The sequence below is a fragment of the Pezoporus wallicus genome, unplaced genomic scaffold (genome assembly GCF_028554395.1).
Source record: "Pezoporus wallicus isolate ANWC-B61680 ecotype Strahan unplaced genomic scaffold, APGP_CSIRO_Pwel_v1 contig_6566, whole genome shotgun sequence".
NCBI lineage: Eukaryota > Metazoa > Chordata > Aves > Psittaciformes > Psittacidae > Pezoporus > Pezoporus wallicus.
In genome coordinates this window covers 2,008,831-2,034,796 of record NW_026638763.1, presented here as the reverse complement: position 1 = coordinate 2,034,796, position 25,966 = coordinate 2,008,831, and the positions used below count along the sequence as shown (strand labels likewise).

General features: G+C 41.2%; 1 protein-coding gene across 5 annotated transcripts in view; it reads left to right on the top strand.

Moving 5' to 3' along the window:
* DIP2A (disco interacting protein 2 homolog A) overlaps window positions 1-25,966 on the top strand; it is a 99,604-nt gene that overhangs the window by 44,069 nt on the left and 29,569 nt on the right. For 4 of the 5 annotated variants that reach the window (XR_008972521.1, XM_057412330.1, XM_057412329.1 and 1 more), the window contains exons 4-17: window positions 4,667-4,786; window positions 10,418-10,663; window positions 15,632-15,760; window positions 16,553-16,672; window positions 18,602-18,799; window positions 20,419-20,510; window positions 20,750-20,860; window positions 21,625-21,748; window positions 22,006-22,115; window positions 22,532-22,634; window positions 23,097-23,161; window positions 23,442-23,535; window positions 23,981-24,100; window positions 25,495-25,609. Coding sequence is in view for 4 of the 5 variants with exons in the window: in XM_057412330.1 (XP_057268313.1) it covers window positions 4,667-4,786; window positions 10,418-10,663; window positions 15,632-15,760; window positions 16,553-16,672; window positions 18,602-18,799; window positions 20,419-20,510; window positions 20,750-20,860; window positions 21,625-21,748; window positions 22,006-22,115; window positions 22,532-22,634; window positions 23,097-23,161; window positions 23,442-23,535; window positions 23,981-24,100; window positions 25,495-25,609 (1,747 nt within the window). In the remaining variant the exon portion in view is untranslated. The remainder of the gene's footprint in view (window positions 1-4,666; window positions 4,787-10,417; window positions 10,664-15,631; window positions 15,761-16,552; window positions 16,673-18,601; window positions 18,800-20,418; window positions 20,511-20,749; window positions 20,861-21,624; window positions 21,749-22,005; window positions 22,116-22,531; window positions 22,635-23,096; window positions 23,162-23,441; window positions 23,536-23,980; window positions 24,101-25,494; window positions 25,610-25,966) is intronic. The other variant, XM_057412331.1, reaches the window with a different exon arrangement.

Genomic DNA, 25,966 nt, shown 5'->3' with positions numbered 1-25,966 from the left:
GCACTACCACATTATTACTTTACTGTTTCAATTGGAAAGTTTCAGTTTTCTGACTAGGGGCTGTTCTTTACTTCTTCTGAAGAAAATAAATAGAAAAAATAACATACAGAAGAAAGAGCACCTGATCAGCATTCTTTTTTACTACCTTTCAATAAAGAACATCCCAAAGATGCCAAAATAAGAGAGATACTATGAAAGTATCAAATGAGTCCCTGCCAGACATTGCATGTGCAAAATACTGCCCCACTGAAGCGAGCTAGATGACTGCATGACAAGATTTATTCTTCCATGTATTCTGCTCAAAGCCCTGCCCCACAGAACATTTAAATCGAAAGGATAAAGTGGTTGAGTAGACGCCAAATCCACAAGTGTCCGCTATGAAAATTTGAAACATTGCAGGGGGCTGGATTAGATGACCTTTGAAGGTCCCTTCCAACACAAACTATTCTACTTTTCTAAAATTAATTACTTGTATTCAATTCCCTGAACCTAAGAGAAAATGCTTAAAGCTAAAGTGTGAAAAAAAAAGAAATCTTGAGAAGTTAAATCTCTATTTGTATTCACACACATATTTTTCAAATACTGACTTGAGCTATCAGCATGAAGTACCTAGACATATGGCAGTATTAGGTAAGAATGAGAAAGCCTGCTATTAACACTCCAAGGTGAGAGTGTGATTATACAAAAGGACTGTTTCCAACAAGCAGGTTGTACTTAATTAGCAATGGGCATGGAATGACCATGAAATCAATCCAGGAAGCCACATTCCCCACATCAGCATGATTTGTTACGAACAGTATCCATGCACAGAAACACAGCTAACACACCATTTTAAAACAAAAAGCAGAAAACTAGAGCTTTAAAGACAAGCGTGCTGCCTACCAGGAGACCAGGCACAACATGCACCAAGTAAAGTAACAACATTGCAGTCATTCACAGCCAAATCTGAGGGAACTGAGGACCACAAATCATTCTATCAGACTTCATAAACAGACCTTGGGTGAGCAGTTACTTAAGTGTTGAATCAGGCTTCTTCTGCTCTTTTTGTGCCACATGAAAACCCTACATGCTTGCTTCTGCCTTTCTCGGTCTCTCTTATTTCTGTACCTTAGCACAAAACTTGCCTACTGACTCACATGAAACAGAATGAAATAGTATCCTGACTGGTTCCGGTTTTATCATTCAATCTGGTATTTTCCAGCTTTGAGGTGGGAGTTGGGAGGGCGAGAGGAGGAGGTGGAGCTGATTTTGCCCTCTGGAAATGGAATAAAAACTAGTTCCCATGCTTGCTACCACAAATCTGTGTTGTTATGACCTGTCCCACTATCCTTTCTTAAGATTCCTCAACGCACCCTTGCCTGGAGACAGGCCTTTCCATTCCCTACATGCACAGCTAGCTAAGACTGCTGTCAGGTTTTAATCTGTGATCTTATTTAAGGACTTGATGAATATATATAAAGAGTATAAATATTGCATGTTATTCTTCTCTTTTGGAAGACCTTTTCTGGAGTGAAAAACATTTATGTTCTGCCAGATGCAAGAAAAATGTCTTCTAAATTAAGCATAGATATATATGCATGATTGAAGTGAATGCATCTCATACTTACCGTCTGTATGTAAAAGCTTGGTTTTGACTGAAAGTTCTGCCACGGAAATGTGGCTTGCACAATTGGCATTTTGTCCCTAACTTTTAAAGGCTGAAAGCATAAACTTTCTGTAATATTCTCAACTCTGTGGATAGCAGTAAATGCGTAAAGTAACACAGGAAAACATAGACGTGTGTTGTGTTCTCATTAAGCTTTCTAGACTTACGTGGAAATCAGAGGTTTGCGTCTGGGTATCCATAGTAGTGAACTTCAGTGGTGGGTATCTACAAGGAGAGGAGGGAGAAGTGAGCAAAACCAGAGATCAGGAGTAGCCAAGACTTGTCCAAAAGCAGTAGCTCAGATGTGGGGAAAAGGAGGCAGGGAGAGGGAATGCTTAATTCATGACACACGTATTGACAACTCCTTGGTGTGAAGGTCAGTGGCAAAAATCTAGCATGGTGCCAAATATTACAAGGAAAATCGTGTCTCAAAAGACAGAGGTTTAAAAACGGGGGAGTAGGGGGGTGGGGTTGTATTTTTATTTCACCTCATAATATCATCGTCCTTGAACCTCACAAGTTGGTTGCACAGAAAGTTCTTATTTGAGACAAGCATTTACCTAGTAAATTCCTACATAGTAGATTCAGCAAGGCCAGGTGCAGGGTCCTGCCCTTGGGTCATGGCAATCCCAAGCACAAACACAGGCTGGGTGGAGAATGGATGGAGAGTAGCCCCGGGGAGAAGGACTTGGGAGTGTTGGGTGAGCTGTTGGAGCAAGGCCAGAGGAGGCCACAGAGATGCTGCGAGGGCTGGAGCAGCTCTGCTCAGGAGCCAGGCTGAGAGAGCTGGGCTGGTTCAGCCTGGAGAAGAGAAGGCTCCTTAAGGGGAGACCTCAGAGCAGCTCCAGTGCCTAAAGGGGCTGCAGGAGACCTGGAGAGGGGCTTTGGACAAGGGCCTGTAAGGACAGGACAAGGGGAATGGCTTTGACCTGCCAGAACAGGGGAGACTAAGATGAGCTCTTAGGCAGAAGCTCTTCCCTGTGAGGGTGCTGAGGTTCTGGCACAGGGTGCTCAGAGAAGCTGTGGCTGCCCCATCCCTGGCAGTGTTCAAGGCCAGGTTGGACACAAGGGCTTGGAGCAACCTGCTCTAGTGGAAGGTGTCCCTGCCTGTGGCAGGGGTTGGAACTGGATGAGCTTTAAGGTCTCTTCCAGCCTAAACCAGGCTGGGATTCTATGATAGGTCTTGTAAGAACACACAAGTGATACGTTATATTTGTATATATGCATATTTTAAATTCAGCTGAACAGATGATCTGGGGAGAGTTGCAGGCTTGAAAAGTGACATTGTTACTGCAAAGAACTAATGAACAAAGAATAAGACTGAATATATTGCATTCTCTGGAGAGTCATGCTTCTGAGTTTATGTGCAGTATTTGTAATCTGGTTTTGAAATGGGGAATTGAGTAGTTGTCCCCCAAGTGTTGGATGTTTATTCAGTGTATTGGGACACAGCTGCCTTTGGAAAGTGTTCCATGCCAAGACTTCCTGAAGGTTCACATTGATGTGCTGTGCTTTGCTGTTTCATAGATGTTCCTTCCCTGGAATGCTAAAAATCACTTCTGTTTATTGTTAAAATAGGAACTTCCCCAGAGCTATCTCTTGACTAAAATTGATCAGCCTATTTAAATTAAATTAGTGCTCCAGAGCCTCGTGCTGAGCATGACCCAAGCAGGTACAGAGCTGGTACCGTAAAATATGGAGCTTTGCGTGTAGTCATCATCAAGGTTAACCCCTGTAGGTATGGGGCAGAGAAATTACTTCTAGATATATCTGTATGTATGTATCCATATGTCAGATGTGAATGTTTGCCATGTGCCCGAGTTTCACAGCCCGTGGTTGCAGCCTTAGGTGGATACTTAATGAAATAATACATCTTGGTTTTTCAAATTGAACGGTTTTGTTCTGTAATTGTTCTGTAACAGCTTCCACATAAAAGCAATGTGATAAGACAAACGCATAATCACAACGCTTGCTTTTGGGCCCCTTGTAGCTATGTGTAAGCGTAGCCATTTTGTATTTGTTTTTCAAGAGTTTGACTCTTTAGGCCATAAGTTAAAGTGTATTTTTGGTCTGCCTCATTTCTCCTTGATATCTGTTCTCATGAATTTGCTTTCTACTTAAGGCTTCTCTTTTGACAGCATTGGAATGTGTCTGTGTGAAAGAGAAAAATCTGCTGAAGGCAATTTAAAACTACTTGAATACATTAAACTTTATCTGCAGTGTGGTCTTGATTGAGCACTAAATTCCTCTTTAATCTCAGTTTTGGCTTAAAAGTAAGAAAATATACCCAGTAAGCATATTAGGGTAATTTTTGTTTTCAGGAAAGTAGAAACACTTTGTGTCTCTTCCCTAATTCTTCTTGCACATTTTGCCCCTGCTTTCTATTTTGGATTACTTACATTCTTTTGTGAAAGCTTCAAGTGTGCATTTTCCACTTATTTTTCCATTTTCCCATTTCAGGATGAAGAGTCCAGTGCTGTTGCCAGTTCATCTCCATTTAGATTTCCCCATAAAATGAAACTAAATCAAAGCCCAGGATAAATATACTTGGTATTCTGTAACTTGAGTACAAGAGTTTTCAGGGTGTTCTTCCTAAGTGATACTTTGAAAGCCTCTTTGGGCTGATTTCATGAGAAAATATGTCAACTTGACCCTTAACTTTAGAAACTGTTGCCTCTGAGCTTAATTTGAGTGGGGGACAGGCATGTTTATTCAATCCTACTACACACCCTTGAAGGAGAAACAGTTGGTATGAGTTGTCACAGCTTCAGAATTGCAAACTGTGTTACTCTGACTTAGCTTTGGACCTTCCTGCTGCCCAAGAAGTGCTGCTTCCACTGCATCTGGGAGCTTAATCCTTTCTTCAAGCTGAGTGGTTGGGCTACACAGGACTACAGCCATAAGGGCCATCATGTGCAATTCAGCCTTTGGATTTGAGCATTGATGCTTTCTGTGGTTTTAGAAAGGAATAATGGTTAAACTTAATCTCTTAACCTTTTTTTCTTTTTCTCTCCTATGTAGATGTCCACACGGAAGCAGTACAAGCAGCACTGGCAAAATACAAAGAGAGGAAGATGCCCATGCCTTCAAAAAGACGGTCTGTTCTTGTACACTCTTCAGTAGAAACGTACACACCTCCAGGTATCTATTGAGTTAACCTACGTAAATCTTGCCAGGTGAACGTACTAGCAAATATAAAGAGCAAATGCTTTGTAAGTATGTTGCAGTAAACCTCTTCTATATTCATGGCTGCATTTCCTGTTGGTTGGATTTGTCCTTTGATGGCTTTCCTCAAGATTTTTAGTGTCTCATCTAGAGATACTGTAGCTGCTGAAAGTACACTTGAAAGCAATCCCAGAGTGAGCAGTTGCCCATCATGCATTAAGTATGCTCTCTGAGGTAGTGCCTTGCTTGGAAGGAGATCATCTTGGCAAGAATGTCAGAGCTGTAAATACCATATTCCACGTTGCATAAGCTTCTTTTTTTAAGAGTTGAAGAAAATGCCAGAGCATGAAGTTGCTGCATTGACTTGCAGAACATCCATCAGGTGGTTTCAGCGGTGAGGAACTTAAAACTTCCCCAAAATCAGATGCTCTAATTCAGCATCAGATTGGTTAGGTCAGAATTCTTTATTAAGGGGGAAAAAAGTAATCTTCCTGTTGTCTCACAGTGAATTCTCTAGAGATTAGGAAAATCTTTCTCCAGATGACGTGTGCTAGCACGCCAAGTGTTTTCAGGGCAGTGTCTTGTATAGAAAGAGGAGGAATTGCCCTAAGCTCTGAAGTTTTGAATGATGTGCTCTTGTCTTTCCTGATGAGTAGAAGCACACTGACCTCTAGTGCCCTTCCCCATCTGATCTATTTCTTATCCCCTTTCTGTAAAAGAGCAGGTCTGGTATGCTGCTCTCTTGCTTCTTCTTTCTGTTCTTCCTATTTAAAGGAAATTTCACTTTTCTTTGCTAGTGGCACTTTTGCATATTATTTTTGTGGGTTCGATGGTTATTTCATTAGTTAGTAATAAGCTGCTTTTGTAGTCGTATATATGGTCTTTCTTCACCCTTACATTTTGCTGGCAAGATATGTTAAGGTGTTGTGCTAAGGATTAGCTTACTCTTCTAGTACTTGCATACTCAGAAGCCCATGAGGGCAGTACTTGTAGCAGGGTGGTTATCGTGCACTCGAGTTTTCTCACATCCATGTTAGTTTTGTATGTGAAAGTTGTCATGAATTCCATAAAGTGAAATCCTGGAGAAAATGAGCTTACAGTGACCATCTGTATACCAAGGCTTTGAGAGAGAGGCCCTGAGGTTTCTGTTTATAGCTCTTCAAATCAGTATTCCTTCTCAGGAACAAGCATCAGTGCATTTTAGGTAGCATCACTCTGTTTCTCTCATTCTCTTGGTGTGACAAATTGCTGTATGCTTGGCATGAGGTTTAGCACGACAAAAAAAGAACACACCACTGTTCTGCCTAGGATTTAGTGCCCAGAAAAGAGCTGGCATCCAGAATCCTGCTGAGAGCAAAGGACAGCAAGTCGTTCCTATCTTCCTTAACATTTAAAACCAGAAGGAATCTCCTTGCGCTTGTTTTTGAGAGAAACAAAATATCATTCTCTTTTGAATCCCTTCAGCATTTGAAGAAGGGTTAGTACAGTTCCTGCTGAACCCGCTGTGCCTGAGCTCAGGGCTCTGTGCTGCTCCAAAGAAGCAAAATCTTGAGGAAGTTGAGAGACTCTCTAAAAGCAAATGGAGATGCTGTGGTGAAACGTTAGGTTATGTGATAAAAGCTGGGCTGCACACCTTTGCAGGAGCACAGAGAGTGGCAGGTAGGGGAACACAAACAATATGCTGCCCAAGCTAATCCCAGGAGGCATCAGCCTGTTGCAGATCCATTTCCACAAGCCCAGGAGAGCCCTGGGAATAACAGAACATGAAATCTACTTGGAGTCACTCTCTCCAGGGCTGTCCCTGCAGAGCCTCAGCACCCCTGTCCAGGCATGAAACCCATCCAAATTAGTCAACACTAGAGCACCTTCTGAACTGAGGCGGTGATGCTGCAGAGGAGTACAGGGCACATTCTGCAGGGCAGAAGTACTTTGGGACTGTGTGAGACTTGTTACGGGGTGTCTAAGTGAGGAACCACAGATGGGGAGAGAGATAAATTTGGGTGGTTTGGGGAGGAACAAGCGTGGGGTAAGAAGATAAAAAGGTTATAAATGGTATGCATGTGACCCTGCAGTCTGTCACCTCTTCCTGTTACACTTCATTTCCAGTACTTCTTCTGGGTGATGGACTGTACATTCTCTGTGTGTGGATTGGCTGAGTCAGTGAGACTACATGAGCAAATCACAGAATCCCAGACTGGTTTGAGTTGGAAGGGACCTTAAAGCTCATCCAGTCCTAACCCCTGCTACGGGCAGGGACACCTTCCACTAGAGCAGGTTGCTCCAAGCCTCTGTGTCCAACCTGGCCTTGAACACTGCCAGGGATGGGGCAGCCACAGCTTCTCTGTGCACCCTGTGCCAGCGCCTCAGCACCCTCACAGGGAAGAGCTTCTGCCTAAGAGCTCATCTCAATCTCCCCTGTTCTGGCAGGTTAAAGCCATTAAATGAAGTGGGACTGCAGCCTTGGGCTCCTACATCTGGGTGCCAGCACTGGGATGATGAGGATCCAGGAAGAGCCACTTGGCAGGCTGTCTTACGTCCAGCTAGCTGCTTGAGGGGTCCCTGTCATACCTGTTTGTGCTTATATGGCTTCCATCCTGCTTGTGTGATTGCTTTTGTGTCTTTGTGCTGCTGAAGAGCACCTCCTAACATGCCTGCCCATGTGGTTAGCAGAGAAGACAAGTATACTTGTGCTGGGCTTTTGAAGGTTACAGAAGCGCTCTGACTATTATATTCTGAAAGAAGAGTTAAGTGTTTCTGGGATCTGTCATGCTGTTTCTAAGAGAAAGTGACTTCTTAGCAGATACCCTTATGAGAGAATGGGCCACTGAATAAATTCTGTATCATGGGAGAACAGGCCTTTCAAAACTATTCCAAGGACTTGGTTCAGCTGTATCAGTTCATAAAAATAATGTTCTTTTTATGGGCCTGCCATTATTTGCAAAGTTAGCTCAGCAGGAAAGATATGAAATTGCAAAGAACGTGAGTAGTGCTGAAGCATCTAGTTTTGTTGTCTTGAGCCATTAAAACAGTGCATTAAAATCCATGTATTGGCAGAAGTTCATGCAGTTAAAACCAGGCCTTCTTAATAACTGGAATCTGTTACCATCAGTCACCAGGAGAGGGAAGCATCAGATTCTAGTCACAACATTAAATTCAAAACCAACTCCTGACCACAGGAATGGAACTGCTTTCAGCAGTCACCCTTCCAAAATTGTTAATGTCCCTTTGTTTTTGTCCCATGGAGTCTTTCCTCTTTCCCATATGGATTTCCCATGATCAGGACTTGAGTGTTGATGCAGGCTGCATCCAAAGGGTGGTGGTTCTGCAGCTCTTCTGGGTCAGCTCCCAGCAAGGAAGAGCTGCAAGCCAAGTACATAACATTCTGCTCCCAGTAATTTACTCTTGGGACTGCCACAAGCTGGTTACTGGTGGATGTCACCTTCCTACTTTTCTGTTGCATTAAGTATCCTTCATTTTTATAAACATTTGATATTTCGCATTTTAAGTGGGTTTTTCCATCCCGCCCTACTTATGGAAGACATCTGAAAGCTTAGGAATGTTAGGCTTCATTAAACTTGTGTCTGGATAAGGAGGTACTCTCAGAGTGTGTATTCTTTGCAAAACTTGTTTTTTCTATAGTTTCGTTTCTCACTCTGAAGTGATAATAGATTGCAAATGTGGTGCTTGGTTGCTTTGATTTTTTTCCCAAAACCTGACTGTTTTTAATCTTGTTCCGTATTCCTGGAATTGTTTATTTTGCTTTCTGCCTAAAAGACAAAGGGCAGGTTTGGCTCTTCTCCAGGAACACATGGAGTCAGCAGCCAGAAACTCCAGCTGTGGCAGTAGCCCAGAACTGTGACACAAGGCATGGCCTTGGGAATGGTGGTGCACCACAGCTGTATCTTCTCAAAGATCAATTGTTGGGGTGTTTTCATGCCAAATTGTCATGTTTGTTATGGGATGGTCACATAAGGAGAGATCTGGGATTTTGCTTGTGAAAAATTGAGTTAAATGGGCTTCCTAGGAGTTGTGGGTTTAGACCTGTTTAAGAGCAATTATTCAGAAGCTGTTGGAAATGCACCAAAAAATGCAACACCTGGTAACTGAAATTTGCTGCCAAAGGGGAGGAAGATGTTTTTAATGTGGCTTCAGCAAAATGTATATGAAATTGTATATGGTTGATGATGGAAAATTAAATGCCAACAGTAAGGTTGCAGGATTTCTGATGTAGCCCACCACCAGGATTTCCATGTCTGGAGTACAGGAATGGAAATTTCTCTATTTCAGAAGCTCTTTTCCAGCCTTTGGTGACTTCTTAATTGGTTTGGCCATTATGTATGACTCAGAACTGCTCTTCACAAACTGACTTGGATGTGAACTTTTATCACTATATCATAGAATCACAGAATCAACCAGGCTGGAAAACACCTTTAAGCTCCTCCAGTCCAACCATTCCCCAGCACTGCCAAAGCCACCACTAACCCATGGCACTGAGGCCTCGTCTCCATGGTGTGTGAACACTTGCAGGGCTGGTGACTCCAGCACTGCCCTGGGCAGCCTGTTCCAATGCCTGAGCACCCTGTGGGGAAGGAATTGTTCCTCAGCTCCAGTCTAAACTATCCAGTCAGTGTATTGTTTTAGGAGCTTCCCCTCAATTATCCAGGCAGAAAGTGGAGGGGGAGAGGCCTATGAAGGATCAAGTTCTTAAAATTCAGACATCAAGTTAGGAGGACAAGGTTATTTTTATTTTTCTGTAATAAAGCTGCCTGTTTTTCACTCAGAACCAACTGGGATGTGTTTTCTTGCTATGTAGCAACACCTTTTTATTTGTTATTGAGTGGATAACATGTGGAAAGTTGAGTGCCAAAAGGGAAACTTCTGGAAAGTTGTAAATAACTGAATTGTAGTAAAAATAGGAGGTCTTTGTTAGACTTCTAACAGCAACAAATACATGTCTAGAACAAAACCTGCTTTACTAAGCATTTCTCTCTAGTGCTTATTAGTATCAGGTGATGTGGGTAAAATACATGGTTTTAAATTCCATGCTTTTATTCCTATAAGAATAAGCTCCTTTTATTCTTAGCTTAATGCAATTACTCTTTGATTTAACTTCTAGCACAGTGCTTTTTTCAGTCACTTCTTGTCCAAGAATTTGTCAAAAGAATAAAAAAATGAAGACTTCCCCCCCCCCCAAAAAAAAAAAAAATAAAACAAATGGAATTTAATCAGGTGAGGTGAGATCCAGTTTACCTGTTCCAAGGCAAAATGTTCTTTCAGTGAAATAGGTATGGAATACTCACTGACAATGCCTAGGGAATGTACTGGGTACCTTAGGTAGAAGCCTTTTTTGAGCCTTAGGTCATTCGAAATACAGATGGCAACTGAAGCTTTGCTTCAAATGTGTTCTGGCTATACTGTGTGGAAGTTGTTGCATTAACCTAAAATGGTGTTGAGCCAAATTTGTGTATGTGAATATACCATTTGCTTAAGACGCACACCTCATGTGTAGCACATGAGAACGCGACGTGAAGAACATGGAGAAGCTTCATGTTCCGTCTGTTGGGTCATTCCCACGTTACATGCCTGTCATCATTATTTTAATCACAGACACATCGTCAGCATCAGAAGATGAGGGCTCCTTACGTCGGCAAGGGCGGATCACCTCCACTCCGTTCCAGAGCCATTCCAACGTAGAGCCCTGGCTTAACCGGGTTATTCAGGGCTCCTCCACCTCATCCTCTGCATCTTCCACCTCATCTCATCCAGGAGGGAAACCTGCTGCTGCTTCCAATACTGCTACTGTCACCGCTGCTGCCACTGTGCTTGCAGATCTCATGGCACACACCCAGCTAGGTCAGTAAAGAAGTGTCGTTGGAATAATACCAGATTCAAAAATCCCAAAGCAGGGCTAAACACAAAAATTCTTCACCAGAAAATACCTGTAAATAGCCTTAAAATGTACAATCTACAGACCAGGTATGTATGATATGTATGTGTTTGATTTAAACCATGTTCATGAGATCTGAACACGCGTTCTTCTTGGTAAAATGCTTGATTTATCAAGAAACTAGGGTTCAGTTTTACTGCATTCAACAGCAGAATTTCAAAGGGATTCTATTTTTGGTGCATGCTTTCCAATCCTCATGTATTTACCCTGGACCATATCAGGTTGTGGATTGCAGAGGTGAATTGGTAAACAGCCAGAAGACTAGAAAAACATCCAGAATGATTTGGAAGGTTATGAAATCAGAACTCCTGACTAGGCGAGATTTCAAGCTCAGATGTGATTTTATTGTTTTTCCTTCAATAATAAATGAAGTGTAAAATATAAGTCATGAATAGTCCTTTATTGTGAAACTTAGAATGAAAATGGAGAACTGACAGTAAGCCAAAATGTGAATGTGAGTTTGATCTCAGTCTCTGTAACACTGGAGTTTACTTTCTTTGTCATAAATTGCAGAGCACTTTACCCAAATCTTCCAAAAGTCTTGTGCTTTTGGAAGGGTTGGGAGGGAAGGAGGGCGGAAGGCAGTCTCTTCCACCATGGGAGTAACTTTTACAATGGTTTTATATGCTGTAGTGATGACTGATAGTGGATTTATGTGTGTGCAGCAGGTCTGCACTAATATTAAGTGATGGGAAAGGACCTAGAGGAGAAACAGGAACTTTGTATTTCAAATAAATTCTCTCCCTGAAGTAATTTAGAAAAATGAAATGAAAAATTCTGTTTGCATTTCACCTATGGGTTACAGTGTGAAGTTCTTGTGCTTCTAGTTATATGCAGTAGGCCTCACATATCTTATTCCTGGACGTTTCGGGTTTTGGCAGTTTTAGTGCTCTACTTAGCTGACTGTTTGTTAAGCTGTGGCTCTATGCCTATATACTCCATAGAGACAGTTTTGTCTCAGTTGTTACCGAGAACAGGTTAGGTCAGGTGGGAAAGCTTCAGATTCAGATTTAAACTGAGTATATAGGCTTCTGTATACTTGGAGATGTCAGTTAACAGGAGCATTTAAAGCACAAATGCATTATGCATATACCTGTTCTTTTAGCTTGACTGGCTGTTGGGTTCGCAAGCTGTGGCTGCCCCATCCCTGGCAGTGTTCAAGGCCAGGTTGGACAGGGCTTGAAGCAGTGGAAGGTGTCCCTGCCTGTGGCAGGGGGTTGGAACTGGGTGAATTTTAAGGTTCCTTCCAACACAAACCATTCTATGATGATGATTCTGTGACATTCCCAAGCAGTGGAATACAGCAGTATTGAAATTGCAGGGTTACCGTATTTAAGACAGTTGAACAGGAATACACATTATTTTTAAGCTGTCAATCTTTCACCTATAAAAGCAAGTGCAACATCCACATATTGGTTTGGGGGCTTTTGTTTTCTTTTAGTTTCATACTTCCTTCAAATGAATAAGGCCAGCAGTGTGTCTGGGTTTTTTTTTCAAGGTTACCATCTCAACTGTGGGGTATTTCTCAGCTTTTGTTAGAGTAACTGGAAAAATGGATTATCATGGTATTCGACCCAGTATTTATTGAAAAACTGGAAAGTACAATTCCTTTCCCTAAGGGGAAGCAGAGTTACGAATTGTGTTCTGAACTGCTGGGGCTCTATAAGCAGTTTTACCGGGGTTGTAAGAGTGAAGCAAGTTAGGAAGAGTTTCAAAGAGTTTATTCGAGAGGAAGTGTCAAAAGGTAGTGTCTTGTGGATCACAGTGGTTGATTAGCTTCCTACAGACAAAACTATCATACAGCAATCTGCAGGTCTAACCCTAGGTCCTGCTAGGCAGGGGTTTTTCTAATGTGTTTGAATCTTCACCCTGAGACTTCTCCTTCGAGACTTTCTTCCTGATGCCTAGCTTCTAATTTTGTCTCCTATCCCATACATTCTTTCTTGGACCACTGCTCTCTCTTGCATTTATCTCTCTCTTCTGATCAATAATGGAAAGGAGCTTCTGGCTAAACCCAGTTAACTCTTTCCTGCAGTCACAAGTCTGTCCAGACAATTCTTTTTCTGGCTACTCACCACTTCTCTTTCTCTGCTTTGCCACAGTATCTCTAGATGATGCAGACTCATTTCATGGATTCTCAAGCACATGTATTAACAAAATACCCAAATAATCAATGAAGCTAATGGGATTCTTATCCAAGTGTAAATTCTGGAAAATTGAACTTATTCTATGCATGGATTTTTTGCCTTCACAAGGCAGGATGGGGAGGAAGAGTCAATTCTCTGCTGTATGTAAGAACAAATAGCTATGGACAGCAGAGTTGTTCATAAGGACCCCGATATTTCCTTTGTTGGTAAGGGACATTTATTTGCATGAAATTCGGCTCCGAGGTGTTTGTAAGGTCCATGAATGCTGTAGGTGAGCACCTCTATATATAGCCAATTTTTTGTGCTTGTTTCCTGTTGGGAATGACCTCTAATGGGGTTTTGTGTCTTTTCTGAGCATTCTCATTTTGTGTGATGTCTTTGAGCTGTTCCCAAGTACACAGCTCTTCTGCAGATGTTCCCAAATGGCTTCTTCCTTATGTTATTTTCCAAGCATCTAATTGCAGAGCCTTTGTATTTCAAATATCTGCCTCAGGCATGTGAGTGGAAGATTTGCTTTTTCCCAGCAGCAGTATGCATGATAAAACCTGCATCCATTCAGCATTTCAACTTACGTGCTTCATGCAGGGCTTCTCCCCTTTGCTCCAAGCCTCATAGTATGTGTCGGTCTCTCTTGTCCTCTCACTTGATGGTTATATTGTTGATGGTTATATGTGTACATCACTTCGAGAGTATAGCTTGAGTCACCTTCATGTTTAGCGGTCACAGCTTTCCTCTATAGGAATGCCATTTGGGGGCCTTCCAGTGATGAAGCCACCCTGCAGGTGCATCCCTAATTGTTGTTCTTGCTGATGTATTCAAGGAGTGGAAGCTTTAGACATTGATATAATCACTGCAGGGTTTCTCAGTTGGGAAGTGTGGACCCCTGAGCTATTACTGCGCTATGGGAGCCAGGTACATTTGACTCTGATTGATTTCTGTGCTGTATGAAGTCCATGGTTTTGGGATTTTGATAAAGCTAAGAGAATAAAACCAACTAAAAAGCAACTCAACAAGTATACAGAACACAGCAGGAGTGTTTCAGTTTACTCTGAATACATCGGCTTTCTGTATGCTCTCTAAAGTGGTTGTACAGATCAGCCTTACACGTAGTGGTTACCTTTTCCTTTTACTGGTTTTATCCTGGGTGTTTGTCAGACAAAGTGATACTTTGTCCTTCAAGTACCTTACCCGCATGAAAAGAATTTGTCCTTCCTTGGTACCCAGAAAGGCAGGTCTCTGCAATACAAAAATTGGAAAATATGGGAATGGATTTAATTCTTCTTTCAGTGATTCCTCTGAAACTGCAAAGAGCTGCACTGGTGGCTTGTGTGTCAGCCCCAGAAACCTGTGAACAGAGCTATGAGCACTTGTTATCTTAGTGCTAATCCCTTCCTCAAAAAGCTGGGTCAGAAAGGTGGGTGGGGTGTGTATTTCACAGCTCTGCCTCCATCTCCCTGTGCTTCGAGTTCTTTTTGCAGGATCTGTGGTGTGTTGAGGCCCTTCAGGGGGTATCACTGCAGAGCTGCATGACCACAAGCAGTTCCTCCAGCACCGTGTCCTTCAGCATTTCCTTTTGCTCTTTAGGATTCTGAGTATTTCAGGCCTCCAGTTCTGTTTTTTTCCTTGTTGGAACACTTCTCCCAGGTACTGCCATTTGCTAACCTGTGGTTCCATTCAAAACTGTTCCCTAACCTGGGTCACCAGTTTGGAATGATGATATTCCCTAAGCACAGCTCTGCAGAACTGTGGTGCAATAAAAAATATAAGTGTTTATTGCTTGTAGCACACACCATTAAAAGGAAAGTGTGCCATGTCTGGCCACAAATGACCACCTTATGACCGCCTCAAGAAACCCTGTGCTAAATTACCTGTTGTGAGCAGTGTGTGTATATCATTTTGACCTCTAGACCAAGGGTGGGTTTAAGTGTTACAGGCATTCCAGCTGTTCTCACTGATAGATGCCCCAGTGAAGAGTGAATGGTGTCTGTACTGCAACATAAAGAGGAAGCTTCTACCTCCAGTATTGTGAGACTATTAAAAACAGGTGGTAAGAGCAGCTGTGGAAGGGAAGCTATGGCTGCTCTTATGAACTGCAGGTGACAGGTTTTTAAGTCATCATTTCCTTTCCTCTGAGGCATCTCTCATCTCTCCGTGTCCATCCTCAACATGTGTTCAGACCTAAGTGCATTGTCCATGCCACTTAAAATCTTAATCTGTGTTTCTCAGCAGAAGACTTCCTCTTACAGCCTGCAGAATGTAGATAGGTGCTTCACATTGTCCTTGGCCAGAAGTTCTGTTCTTTTAAACCTCATGCTTCTGTCTCTCTTCCTATAGGACTTAAGAGTACTCATTCCAGTCTTGTAGAGAGGCTTTGGCTGCCTGTATTTCTTCTTAGAGATGCGAGATAGACGTTCTTTGTAGACTTGTGCTGTTTACTCATAATGCATCTCCTTGCTTTCACCTTGAAGTGATGAAGTGAGCAACCACTCTCTGTCAGAATTTGTTTGGATCCCTTTGAACATCGGAACAGCTCCTCTCCACTGTGGAGAGGTACCGTGGTTCCTTTCAGGATTTCCTCTGTATTTAGGATTTCAGTTACAGTTTGATTAGAGAAATCAGAGTTCAGTTAAAAACATAAGACAAGAAGAATGACGTAAGAAGCAACTTTGGATATATTGATTCTTAAGATGACTAATGAGCTCCTACATCTGTCTTCCATTTCTATAGATAATCACCCTGCACCTCCAGATGTCACCACTGGTCTGGTGGAACATTTACATCATGAGCGCCCACAGGTTGCATCAGTACGAGGAGTTCCCAGAGGCTACAACAGCAGCATTTTGGAAACTGCAGATGGTGATTCTATTATAAACCTCCTGCTTTTCAGTCTGTGTCGCCTTTCCTGAATAAGTGAATCCATCACAGAGCTTGACACCTATTCTGTGCTATGTCCCTGCCCCTCCAGAGCTTTGCAGTAGTATGGTCTATCTGTCAGTCTACCATGGGAGAGGAAACTACTGCATTTCCCATGCTCTGCTGGTGGGAGCCATGTGCCCACTTCTGTATATTTCTACAGTAAAAGGCAACGTAAGCCGTTTTGTCTCACATTTTAATTTTATATTGCCTGAGAGCTTGAAATTTCAATAACTGCAAACAGACATACACATATCTATTTAATTTAAAATAAATACATCACATACACAAACAAAAGCAGTGTAGGTTTGTGTTCTGATTGTTTCTTGCTAGCCCTGTAAAATGCTGCAAGATTCATTTGTTTTTTTCCAAGCATTGTCACACTTTCAGAACTGAATGAATGTTAAGACATAGCAAATACCTAGACTCTGGAACGAAAAGAACGTTCTTCAGGTTTGTATTGGACTCTCATGAAGGAGTCAGCAGTTTGAAAAGCTAAACTAGAGTGTGAGAAGGTATATTCTTCATCCAGGTAGCTAGGGAGCAGCATTATATTAAAACAAATAACTCCATGGTTGAAACTGTTACTGATTAAAGCTGTTTCTTTTTCCCAAAGAAGCTGCTCATCTTGAATGACTGCTGAGCTTAGTGTGATGTTGTAAGCAGTGTGGCAGCATGTGCTTTAGTGTATGCTTATTTATATATGGTAAGTAATAAATCTTTTCTCTTTGGCAGGTGTTCCAGTGAATAGCAGAGTGTCTTCTAAAATCCAGCAGCTTCTAAATACCTTGAAAAGACCAAAGCGCCCGCCTTTGAAAGAGTTTTTTGTTGATGATTTTGAAGAACTCCTAGAAGGTTAATTTCCTTTCAGATACATTTTTCACTCCTTTTGTAAGCGGGTCACAGAAGACCTGGTACTTCTTAGCAAATGCTGTTTTCTTTTCCCAGTAGAAAACAAATCATGGTAGAGTTCATGGTAGAGTTGTTTTATTGGAGGCAGAGAGGTCAGATGCTATCACAAGTAAGACAGAGCCTTCAACTCAACCCTTCTACTCAGTGTACTTGGTCTCCCTTCCTCCCTCACTTTGAAAATTCTTCTGATTCAGCCTAATTTAGACCAGTGTGATGAGCTGGTGCACACTAAAGACTGTGATCCTTGAAGGAATTCATTGGTGCATCCAGAGATTGTCATGCTTGGTGATAGTACCACCATCACTTTTTGCCTCAGAGATTCTAAACTCTGCCCTGTGGTCATCAGCAAATCTATAGAGGGTACTTTTTGGAGTAAGTCAGGGCATAGCTTGAGTATAACTGGTGGTGTAGTGGACCCCTGGAAGTCTATAACAGACCTCTTGCCCAAACCAGGTTCAACTAGATCAGGCTGCTCAGGGCCATGTCTAGTCAAGTTCTGAGCATCTCCAGATGTGGAGATTCCACAGCCTCCCCGGCCACTTGCATTCAGCTGGTGTCTACAAGCACTCCCACATCCTGCTCTGAGAAGCTGCTTTGTAGCTGGTCAGTGCCCAAATACAGTTAGATGAACAAATTTACTTTGCTAGTACATGGAATTTATTATGATAATACTGTTTGCCTGCATGTTAATATCCTCTTCTTGAGATCCAGAAACTTTCCTTATTTTAGATGTTCAGAGGAATTAAATGCATTGAGTGCATTGTGCATATGTCTTGTCTGTGCTCTATATGAAAGGATAGTCCTTGTACACATTCTGCAGGTATTGGCTAAAAGCCACTGTCTTCTTCTCTGTATGCATGTGTCTAAGCAGAAAGAAAAGCATCTCTCAATGTGACATTCTTGAGAGGCCATTGCTAGGTTCTCTAGTATCAATTTGTTTGATACTCCAGGATATGAAGTTATCGTGGTTCTAGTCTTTCACTGAACTTTTTTCAGGCAAACTGTCATTGAGATCCACGTATATCACTGTGGAGAACAAAGAGCATCACTTTGAACTGTTAATTGTAGTTATTGCATAGATTGAGTCTTGGATAAATCCAGCTATGACTTTATTTTGCCAAGATCAAGATACTTCACCTACTTGAGCAGCTTGGAGCAAGGTTTTAACAGCAGGCTGCTCAGAGAGCAAATGGCTTACAAACCCTGCAGTGTTCCACAGCTGAGAGAGTTGATCCAGAAATCAAACAAAACATGCTGTGAGAGGTACAGTTTTAGTTGTATATAATCCATATCCAGAGCATTTCATCAGGCTTTTTTGATTTGTTTAAAAAAACGTATTATTATAAAGGCTTAGTGTCATTCTTCATTGCCTGTTTCGAATTTGGCACAGCAAAAATCAAGATCCAGTTGTCACTGAAGCCATTCTCTCTGATAATGCCTCTTGACTTGGTGTAGGCTGTTGTTTAAATACATGTGCAGAACAAACAACAGAAAATACATCTTTCCAGAGCAGAGAAGAAGAGTGAACTAGGGATTCAAATTCTGTGTCTAGATCCTTTGAATAATATTGAATCAGAACACTAAAGTGATGGTAATTACTTTTTGTGAAGCCAACAGATGATTAGCAGAGGAGAAGCAATGATAGCTGTGAGGAAGAGGAAAGTAGGAATGGTTCATAGAATCATCTTTTAGCTGCAGCTCGTGTATTCGAGGCTGGGTTGGATGGGGCTTGGAGCAGCCTCCTCTAGTGGAAAGTGTCCGTGCCCATGGCAGAGGTTGGAACTGGAAAAGTTTTAAGGTCTCTTCCAACCTAAACCATACTGTGCTTTTGTAAGGATTGACATTTGCCCTTTTCCTGTGCTCTGATTTTAGTGCAACAGCCTGACCCAAATCAACCAAAGCCTGAAGGAAATCAAATGAATGTACTTAAAGGTGAACCCTTAGGCATGGTAACCAACTGGCCACCTTCTTTGCTGGCTGCCCTGCAGCGCTGGGGAACCACCCAGCCAAAAGCCCCTTGTCTGACAGCATTGGATACAACTGGGAAAGCTATTTATACTCTTACCTATGGTAGGTATTGGTGATAACTGTAAGGAAGAATCAGACATTCCTTGTGGAATGAACAATTTGCTTTACTTTAGGAGGGACTGGCTGTGCTCATGACATGCTTTGAGATTTGAATGCAAACTACTGATCCATTGTATGTGAAAGAGATTCTAAAGGAAGTTAATGAAGGGAAATTGTTTATGGTATTGATTCTTTACAAATGGCTGTTTATAAATTTCAGACAATTGGGGTTTATTTTCTTTAAAGAACACTGAAAATAACCTAGAAGGGACAAAACAGATGACTAATAATACACTCTTCAGAGTCCCAGAGTAGACACAAAATTTCAGCATGGTTTTGCATGCTGAATGCAATTCTTAAAGAGAACACTTGCATTCAGGAGCATTTTAGGGATGTTATTGTGGGAAGTAAAACTTGCCTGAATCAATGAACTAGAAGTATTGTAGTCATTGCATTATTTGTAAGATCATTTTGTCCCTAACTGCAGCATTTCTTTCTGTGCTGTGTTAGAATGTAAGTTTCTTGTTTGCATTCTTACAGCTGAAGTGTGCCTACAGGAACTGAGCAGCTGCATGAGTTCCATTACGTTGCAGTGGTGCTGTGAGAATTCCTTAGAACATTGTGTTTAGTTTTGCATTTAGAAATAAAAGAGAGGAGAAGCCAAACTGTAAAGAAGCCAAGCTCTAAATTGTATTTGGACTCTGCCAACTGCACTGAATGGCCAGTTCTGTAGAGGACTGCCCATTTGATGTATCTGAGTCCTGTGGAACCCTTTTTTATAGAACTGGAAATTAAACAGGGGGAAAAGAAAAGTAGAATTGAAGAAGTTTGAGACTGACAAGCACAAGTTAACTGATGCTTGCTACATGGTCTGAAAGGATTGAATGTGAATGTTGATCTATGATAAAGACCCTCTGCTAGAGAGCTGAGTTCCAGATGAATGCTCTTTGCCATGGCATGCTTCTTTGTGTTGGGGGGTTCTTGCTTTGATTTACCGTTTTCAGGGGAAGGGGGTTGCTACTGCTCCATTTTTTATAAACAGAGTGGTTTGGTTTTCTTAGCAAAGCTCTGCTGGGTTTGGAGGCTGCAAGTTAAAAAGTTGATTTTTATACTGTGTCAAATAAGCAGTTAAGAGTGTTGACTTTGTATTCAGTAGCTTGGAATAATGCTTTGTTCTGAACTACAAGATCTCTAGAACTGGCATTTCACAGAACCCAGTAATTTGGCATTTATTCCTACCCTTTGTTTCTTAAATTTTGGTTAATATTTTATCCAGTTTAGGATTACTTTTTTATCCCAAGTACTTTGCTTTCCCTAGAAGTCTTTAAGAAGGAGTCTTATGAAGTGTCTTTTAGAAATGCAGTTAGGTTGTATCAGCTAGGCCTTGTGTGTGTGTGCTCACATGCACTAAACATTAGAAGAATTCAGTAGGTTTGTGAGGTGGGATTGCTTTCACAACACAAATGTTCACTTTTCCCTTATTACTTGCTCATATGACTGTTGACCCTTTTCTAATTCAAGCTGTTGCCTAGTGCATATGTAAAGCACTGAGATTTGCTAATTAAATGTTAACATTTTAGGCTCGTGGGGTTTAATTTCTGGAATGTCTTTTTTTTCCTTAGGCAAGCTGTGGAGTAGAAGCTTGAAGTTGGCGTATACCTTGCTAAACAGGCTAACCACTAAGAATGAACCATTGCTGAAGCCTGGGGACCGGGTAGGCTTCTGTTTAAAATGGTCTCTGGGGAAAACAGAGAGTGAGGAACCAAAGAAAACCTTCTAATACTGGGAGCTGTAATAGTGGATTATCACACCATTTGCTATTTCTGTTCCTAGTTTAAATATGAACCTGAATATTGTTGCAAAGATTCTTTTTTCCCCACAAATGACAAAGCTGTTCCCTCCCCCTAAATGACAACAAAACCCATTTCTTCATATTCTGATGTATTTTTGTAGGTAGCTCTCGTGTTTCCTAATAGTGATCCAGTTATGTTTATGGTGGCATTTTATGGATGTCTCCTCGCAGAACTTATTCCTGTCCCAATAGAAGTTCCACTAACAAGAAAGGTAGGCAAATACATTCCGCATCCTATGGTTTTGTAAATAAAGCAAGCAGGGGAGGTATCTGAATCCCCTAGTCTTTATGTGGTACCCCTCAGAGCCTGCACTTTGAAAGCAGTCTGGTGCATCAGCTGAGCTGCTCAATGTACATTACATGCTTGGAAAGTGTTTAGTATTTAGTTGTGGGGGAATGGTATGAAGCTAGTAATCAACTAGTTTAGGATATGTAACTGTAGCAATTGTTTTAATTCAGTATTTTTGCAAAGGCATGAAAGTATTTCTCAACATGTAATGTAGAAAAGCTCTTTTCAGCTCTCATGCTGAGTAGTGGAAGCACAGGCAGGCAGAGACACCTCAGTTACTGGAAATACCAGTATAATCCCGCCCACATTTTGAGAGTTGAAAAGGTTCCAGCTCTGCTCTTTAGTGCTTCAGGACTCAGAAACAGCATCAAACTAGCTCTCTGTTTCACCAGAATTCAGTAAAATCCCTGTTGGGTTGGCGAGGGATGCGCAATCACTGCTTTTGACACTACTTTGCTACTGTTGCTTGCCAGATCTACTGCGAAATCTAACTTGGTTGGTACTAAGCAAAACTAAGCCTTTTGAGCATAGACTTCATGCTTGTGTCTTCTATGAAAAGTCATATGGCTTTGAAGTTCTTTCCTGTGTTACAGATTGCCTCAATACTTTCTAAACATGGAAAGGTTACATTAAACTGTACAAAAGCTTCGTTATTTGTAAGTTTCCTATAATATGGTTTCTCTGTAGGATGCTGGCAGTCAGCAAATTGGATTTCTTTTGGGCAGTTGTGGAGTAACACTAGCTTTAACCACTGATGCCTGTCAAAAAGGCCTTCCTAAAGCTCAGACTGGTGAGGTGGTGACATTCAAAGGTATGTTTTGAAGCTACTCCTATTTCTTTATAGGATAAAGAGCAGATATATCCACTGTTGCTATTAAACAGCAATTTCTGAGGCACACATACAAAGAACTGCCTTGATTGTCACGTCATTACTTAGTGCTGCTTCTTCCTGTCAGGGGGGTGATGCTGCAGCTTTTGCTTGCCTCCTGTTGTTATGCCTGAATACTGGAAGGGGGGAAATCTGATTTTTGGGACAGTAAGGACAGTAACTTCTCTTTTTCTTTGAAGGCTGGCCTCATCTCATGTGGTTTGTGATCGATGGGAAGCATCTGGCAAAACCAGCTAAGGACTGGCATCCACAAGTACGGGATGCCAGTGCTGAGATTGCTTATATTGAGGTGATCCAGTATAATATACCTAATTTACAGTTACTCTGTTGTAGTTTATATCCCAGCACATTTTCTTCCTTTAATCTCTTGATGCAATAAAAGAAATTGCTATAGTATTTTTAACTGTGGAGCAAGGATGTATCCCCCAGGGTTGACAGGCAAACTGTCAATTGAGTAGTTGCCTGAAGATTCGGGGTAATTGGCATTTTTGGATCCCTGGGACAATATGTTCAGTTGGGATAGACAAACAATGAGATTTCATACGGTATTGGTGTATTCTCCAAACATTAATGTCTTATGCTAGCTTTTTGATCTCGTTAAAAAGCTCACTTCAGTTTTATAGTCAAATATCCTTTCAGTTCATTGCTGTAAATCTTGTAGATCTTGCTGTTAATCTAATGCTTTTGTAAACTTCCTCTTCTCAGTACAAAACAAGTAAAGAGGGCAGCACAGTGGGCATTACTGTATCTCATGCTTCCATGCTGGCACACTGTCACGCATTGACTCAGGCATGTGGTTATTCAGAAGGTAAGTTAGATAGGTACAACTTCAAAATGCTACTCACAGCTTTGAATAGTCAGACCATTTATGTTGCAAAATCATATTTATTGTCTTAAAAGAACTTTAGATAAGCAGTAGTAGCTTTAACTGCAAAGGGAGAGACAAACTTCCTCATTCATAACTGGTGTGATATGAAGCCACTTGTGAAATGATAATCAATGTGTGTTAAACGGTTTTAACCTAGGATCCTTATCAATTTTAGTCAAGAGTTTGGATTTTTCAGACTTCATAATTTAAAGATGGTTGTTGGAAGTAAAGTCACACACTTCCAGCTTAAGCAGCCTGTTATAGGCAAGAAGGAAGGGGAGCATAGCTTTGATTTCTCAGTAGTTTTGGGAGTTTCATAGTTGCCTTAGCAAATATTTTGAGTTCTTGAATAGCCTCATAAATACGCTTCTAAAGACTTTATATTTTTTCCATTGCTTTCAGCTGAAACACTAACAAATGTCTTGGATTTCAAAAGAGATGCTGGCCTTTGGCATGGAGTATTAACAGTGAGTATCGGAATGAATGAAAAAACCCTGCAGCGAGTTGCTTCTTTCAGGGGTAGAGTATTGGTGTGGGAATGAAGGAATGAACTTTCTCAAACTATTTGCATTTCAGTATTTATATGTTTCAGTAACAGGCTGCACAGTCATAGCTGATGTTTTTACACATAGTTCTCACAGCTAAATGTAAGAGTTACCCTGTAGCTGTGGTAGTTTGTTTTTTAAGCACATGCTGTGTATTCTTTGAGCCACTTGAAGGTCTAATTTGTCAATACTTTTCTCACAGAGTGTTATGAACAGGATGCATGTCATCAGTATTCCCTATGCATTAATGAAGGTTAATCCACTTTCCTGGATACAGAAGGTCTGCTTGTACAAAGGTAACCCTAAAATGTTTTACTTAACCCGTCTCTTTATGGATGATTTAAGGAAATGAAAATAATTGTATAAAATACCTGCTCTAGCTGAGGCCAATGCTGCATTATCCAGCTGACATTGTTTGCCACAGCTTTAAGGTACTCCCATTTCAGCTACATGTGGACTGAGAGATTCATTGCTGAGTGATGTTGATGGCTTCCTCTGATAGACCTTTAAAGAGCCTCTTTTTCTCACCTCAATATTGAAATTTATAGTAAACATTTAAATTCTTTACAATCAAGTCCATCTGGAGGCATTGAGTATGAATGTGTCATAGCAGTTAAATATTTGGCATTTGTGTTTGTTCTTTAGGTTTGGAATCTGTTTCATAAATTTATATACACAAAAGTATCTAACTGGTGTTTATTTTGTTCTGCACATGCACCATAATTGTGTTTTTACTTTCAGCCCGTGTAGCAGTAGTCAAATCTCGTGATATGCACTGGTCACTTTTGGCTCAGAGGGATCAGAGAGATGTCAGTCTGAGCTCTTTGCGAATGTTACTAGTGGCAGATGGAGCTAATCCATGTGAGTATGGGTGCTTTTTCAGTTCAAGGTGAGCTGAAGCACACTGTAAATCACACAGCTCTGCGTCTGCACTCTAGGAGCTCGGCAGCACTGGCTCTAGTTCATCTTCAGTAACAGTATTTCTTTGCAAAGGACACTGGAACAGAACTTCCATAGAAAATATTCTGAAGGATTATTCTTTCCATAATGAATAGTTGGCAACATGATTTTGAAAGAAGCTTTTCAATTTTCAAGTAAATCATAATGGCATTTTCAGTAGTAGTTGCTTATGTATTGCATGTAGACATAAAATCTTTGAGTTGCAGTGTGTGATTCTGTACATGCCCCAGGGCTTGTGCCAGCCATGTGCAAGGACATAAAAATGGAAGCAGTCACAGCCTTAACTCAAAACCAAGACAACTATTAACTAGAGTATGTGGTAGGTTCTTGCCTTTCTCTGTCACTCATATGGTGGTGGTTTACAGTATAACGAGAGGAAGCAGCCAGGAGGTGGTAAGAATATACCTTAGTTGCTTGATTTTGCTGTTCTCATACACCAGAAAACCAAGTGTTTCAGATTCCTTGCAGTTGCATAATGAGAGGTCTACAAATCCTGCTGGCAGAAGATGAAAACCTGAAACTAAGATGTTATTTGTTGTAAACACTTTCAGAGCTGATGCTTAAAGTTAGGCAGTTCAGTCTATAGTAAAATGCTATATATATGCTTATGATACCACTGCTATTTCCTTGTTGCTTGCACTTCTTAGCTATATTCAGCTGTGTAAATTCATTTTTTTTTAACTTCATCTTTTTATTAGTACTGTACTCTTAGATAAATTGACCTGAAATTACACCTAGGATGTAGAATAATCGGTGAAGTTTGCTGCTTTGCATTATGTGCTGCAATTCCACAACTGTAAAATAAAAAGCTGTAGGTGATGCCGTGTTCTCTTGCATTTTGGGCTGAGTCCTAAAGGCCAAGTAAAGTTCTGAACTGAAGATACGTCAGAAGTATCTGATGTTAACTTCTAAATGCTTTGGCTCTGTGACATCTATAAGAAACACTGGTTGCTTCTAGAGGAGCTATATAGGAAGCCAACAGATACAGTTGCTGTTAGTGACAGAATATTCTGATCACTGAAGAACTTCCCATGATGTTAAGTGTCCCAAAGTGCTGCCAGAGAAAGAGAGGGCGCAGTTTTCAATGTCATGCAGTGAATTAGTTGTTAACCACTGGGTGGTTTTCCTCCAAATCTAACATCTAGTAATAGGCTGGAATGTCTTTTAGACAAGTATGTTGGTTTTGTGGATGGATGCAACCATATTTGTTTGGCTGAGCACAAGCTTTGAAATTCTGCAGCTCACCCTTTCCGGGCCTTGCAAAATGTTTCCAACTGTGTGATTGTTCTTTTTAGGGTCAATATCTTCATGTGATGCATTCCTGAATGTATTTCAGTCCCGAGGTTTGAGACCAGAAGTTATCTGTCCCTGTGCTAGTTCTTCAGAGGCACTGACTGTTGCTATTCGCAGGTAATTCTCTTTTCTGAGAAGGGAACTTAAGCATTTCTTGACTACTGAAATATATCTGGTTTTAAAAGGAGAGTCAATAAAGACCATCACCCACACAACGATGCCCAAAGGCTCAGAGAGAAGTTTGAGGCTCACAGGTATCTCCTGCATTGAAGGATGGGGGATTTTTGTTTGTTTTCTTTAAAAAGTCTAAGATTTTCTAAAGGTAGTCAGCCATAAGGTTGGGGTTTTTAACAGCGTAAGAAAGTGAGGTCTCATGCTCGTTGTTGCTGGAGGACCTTTAGAAAATGCCCCCAAAAACCAGACTGTTATTTATTGGCAGGAAGAAGATGCTGAATCTTCAAGTCATTGCTTATA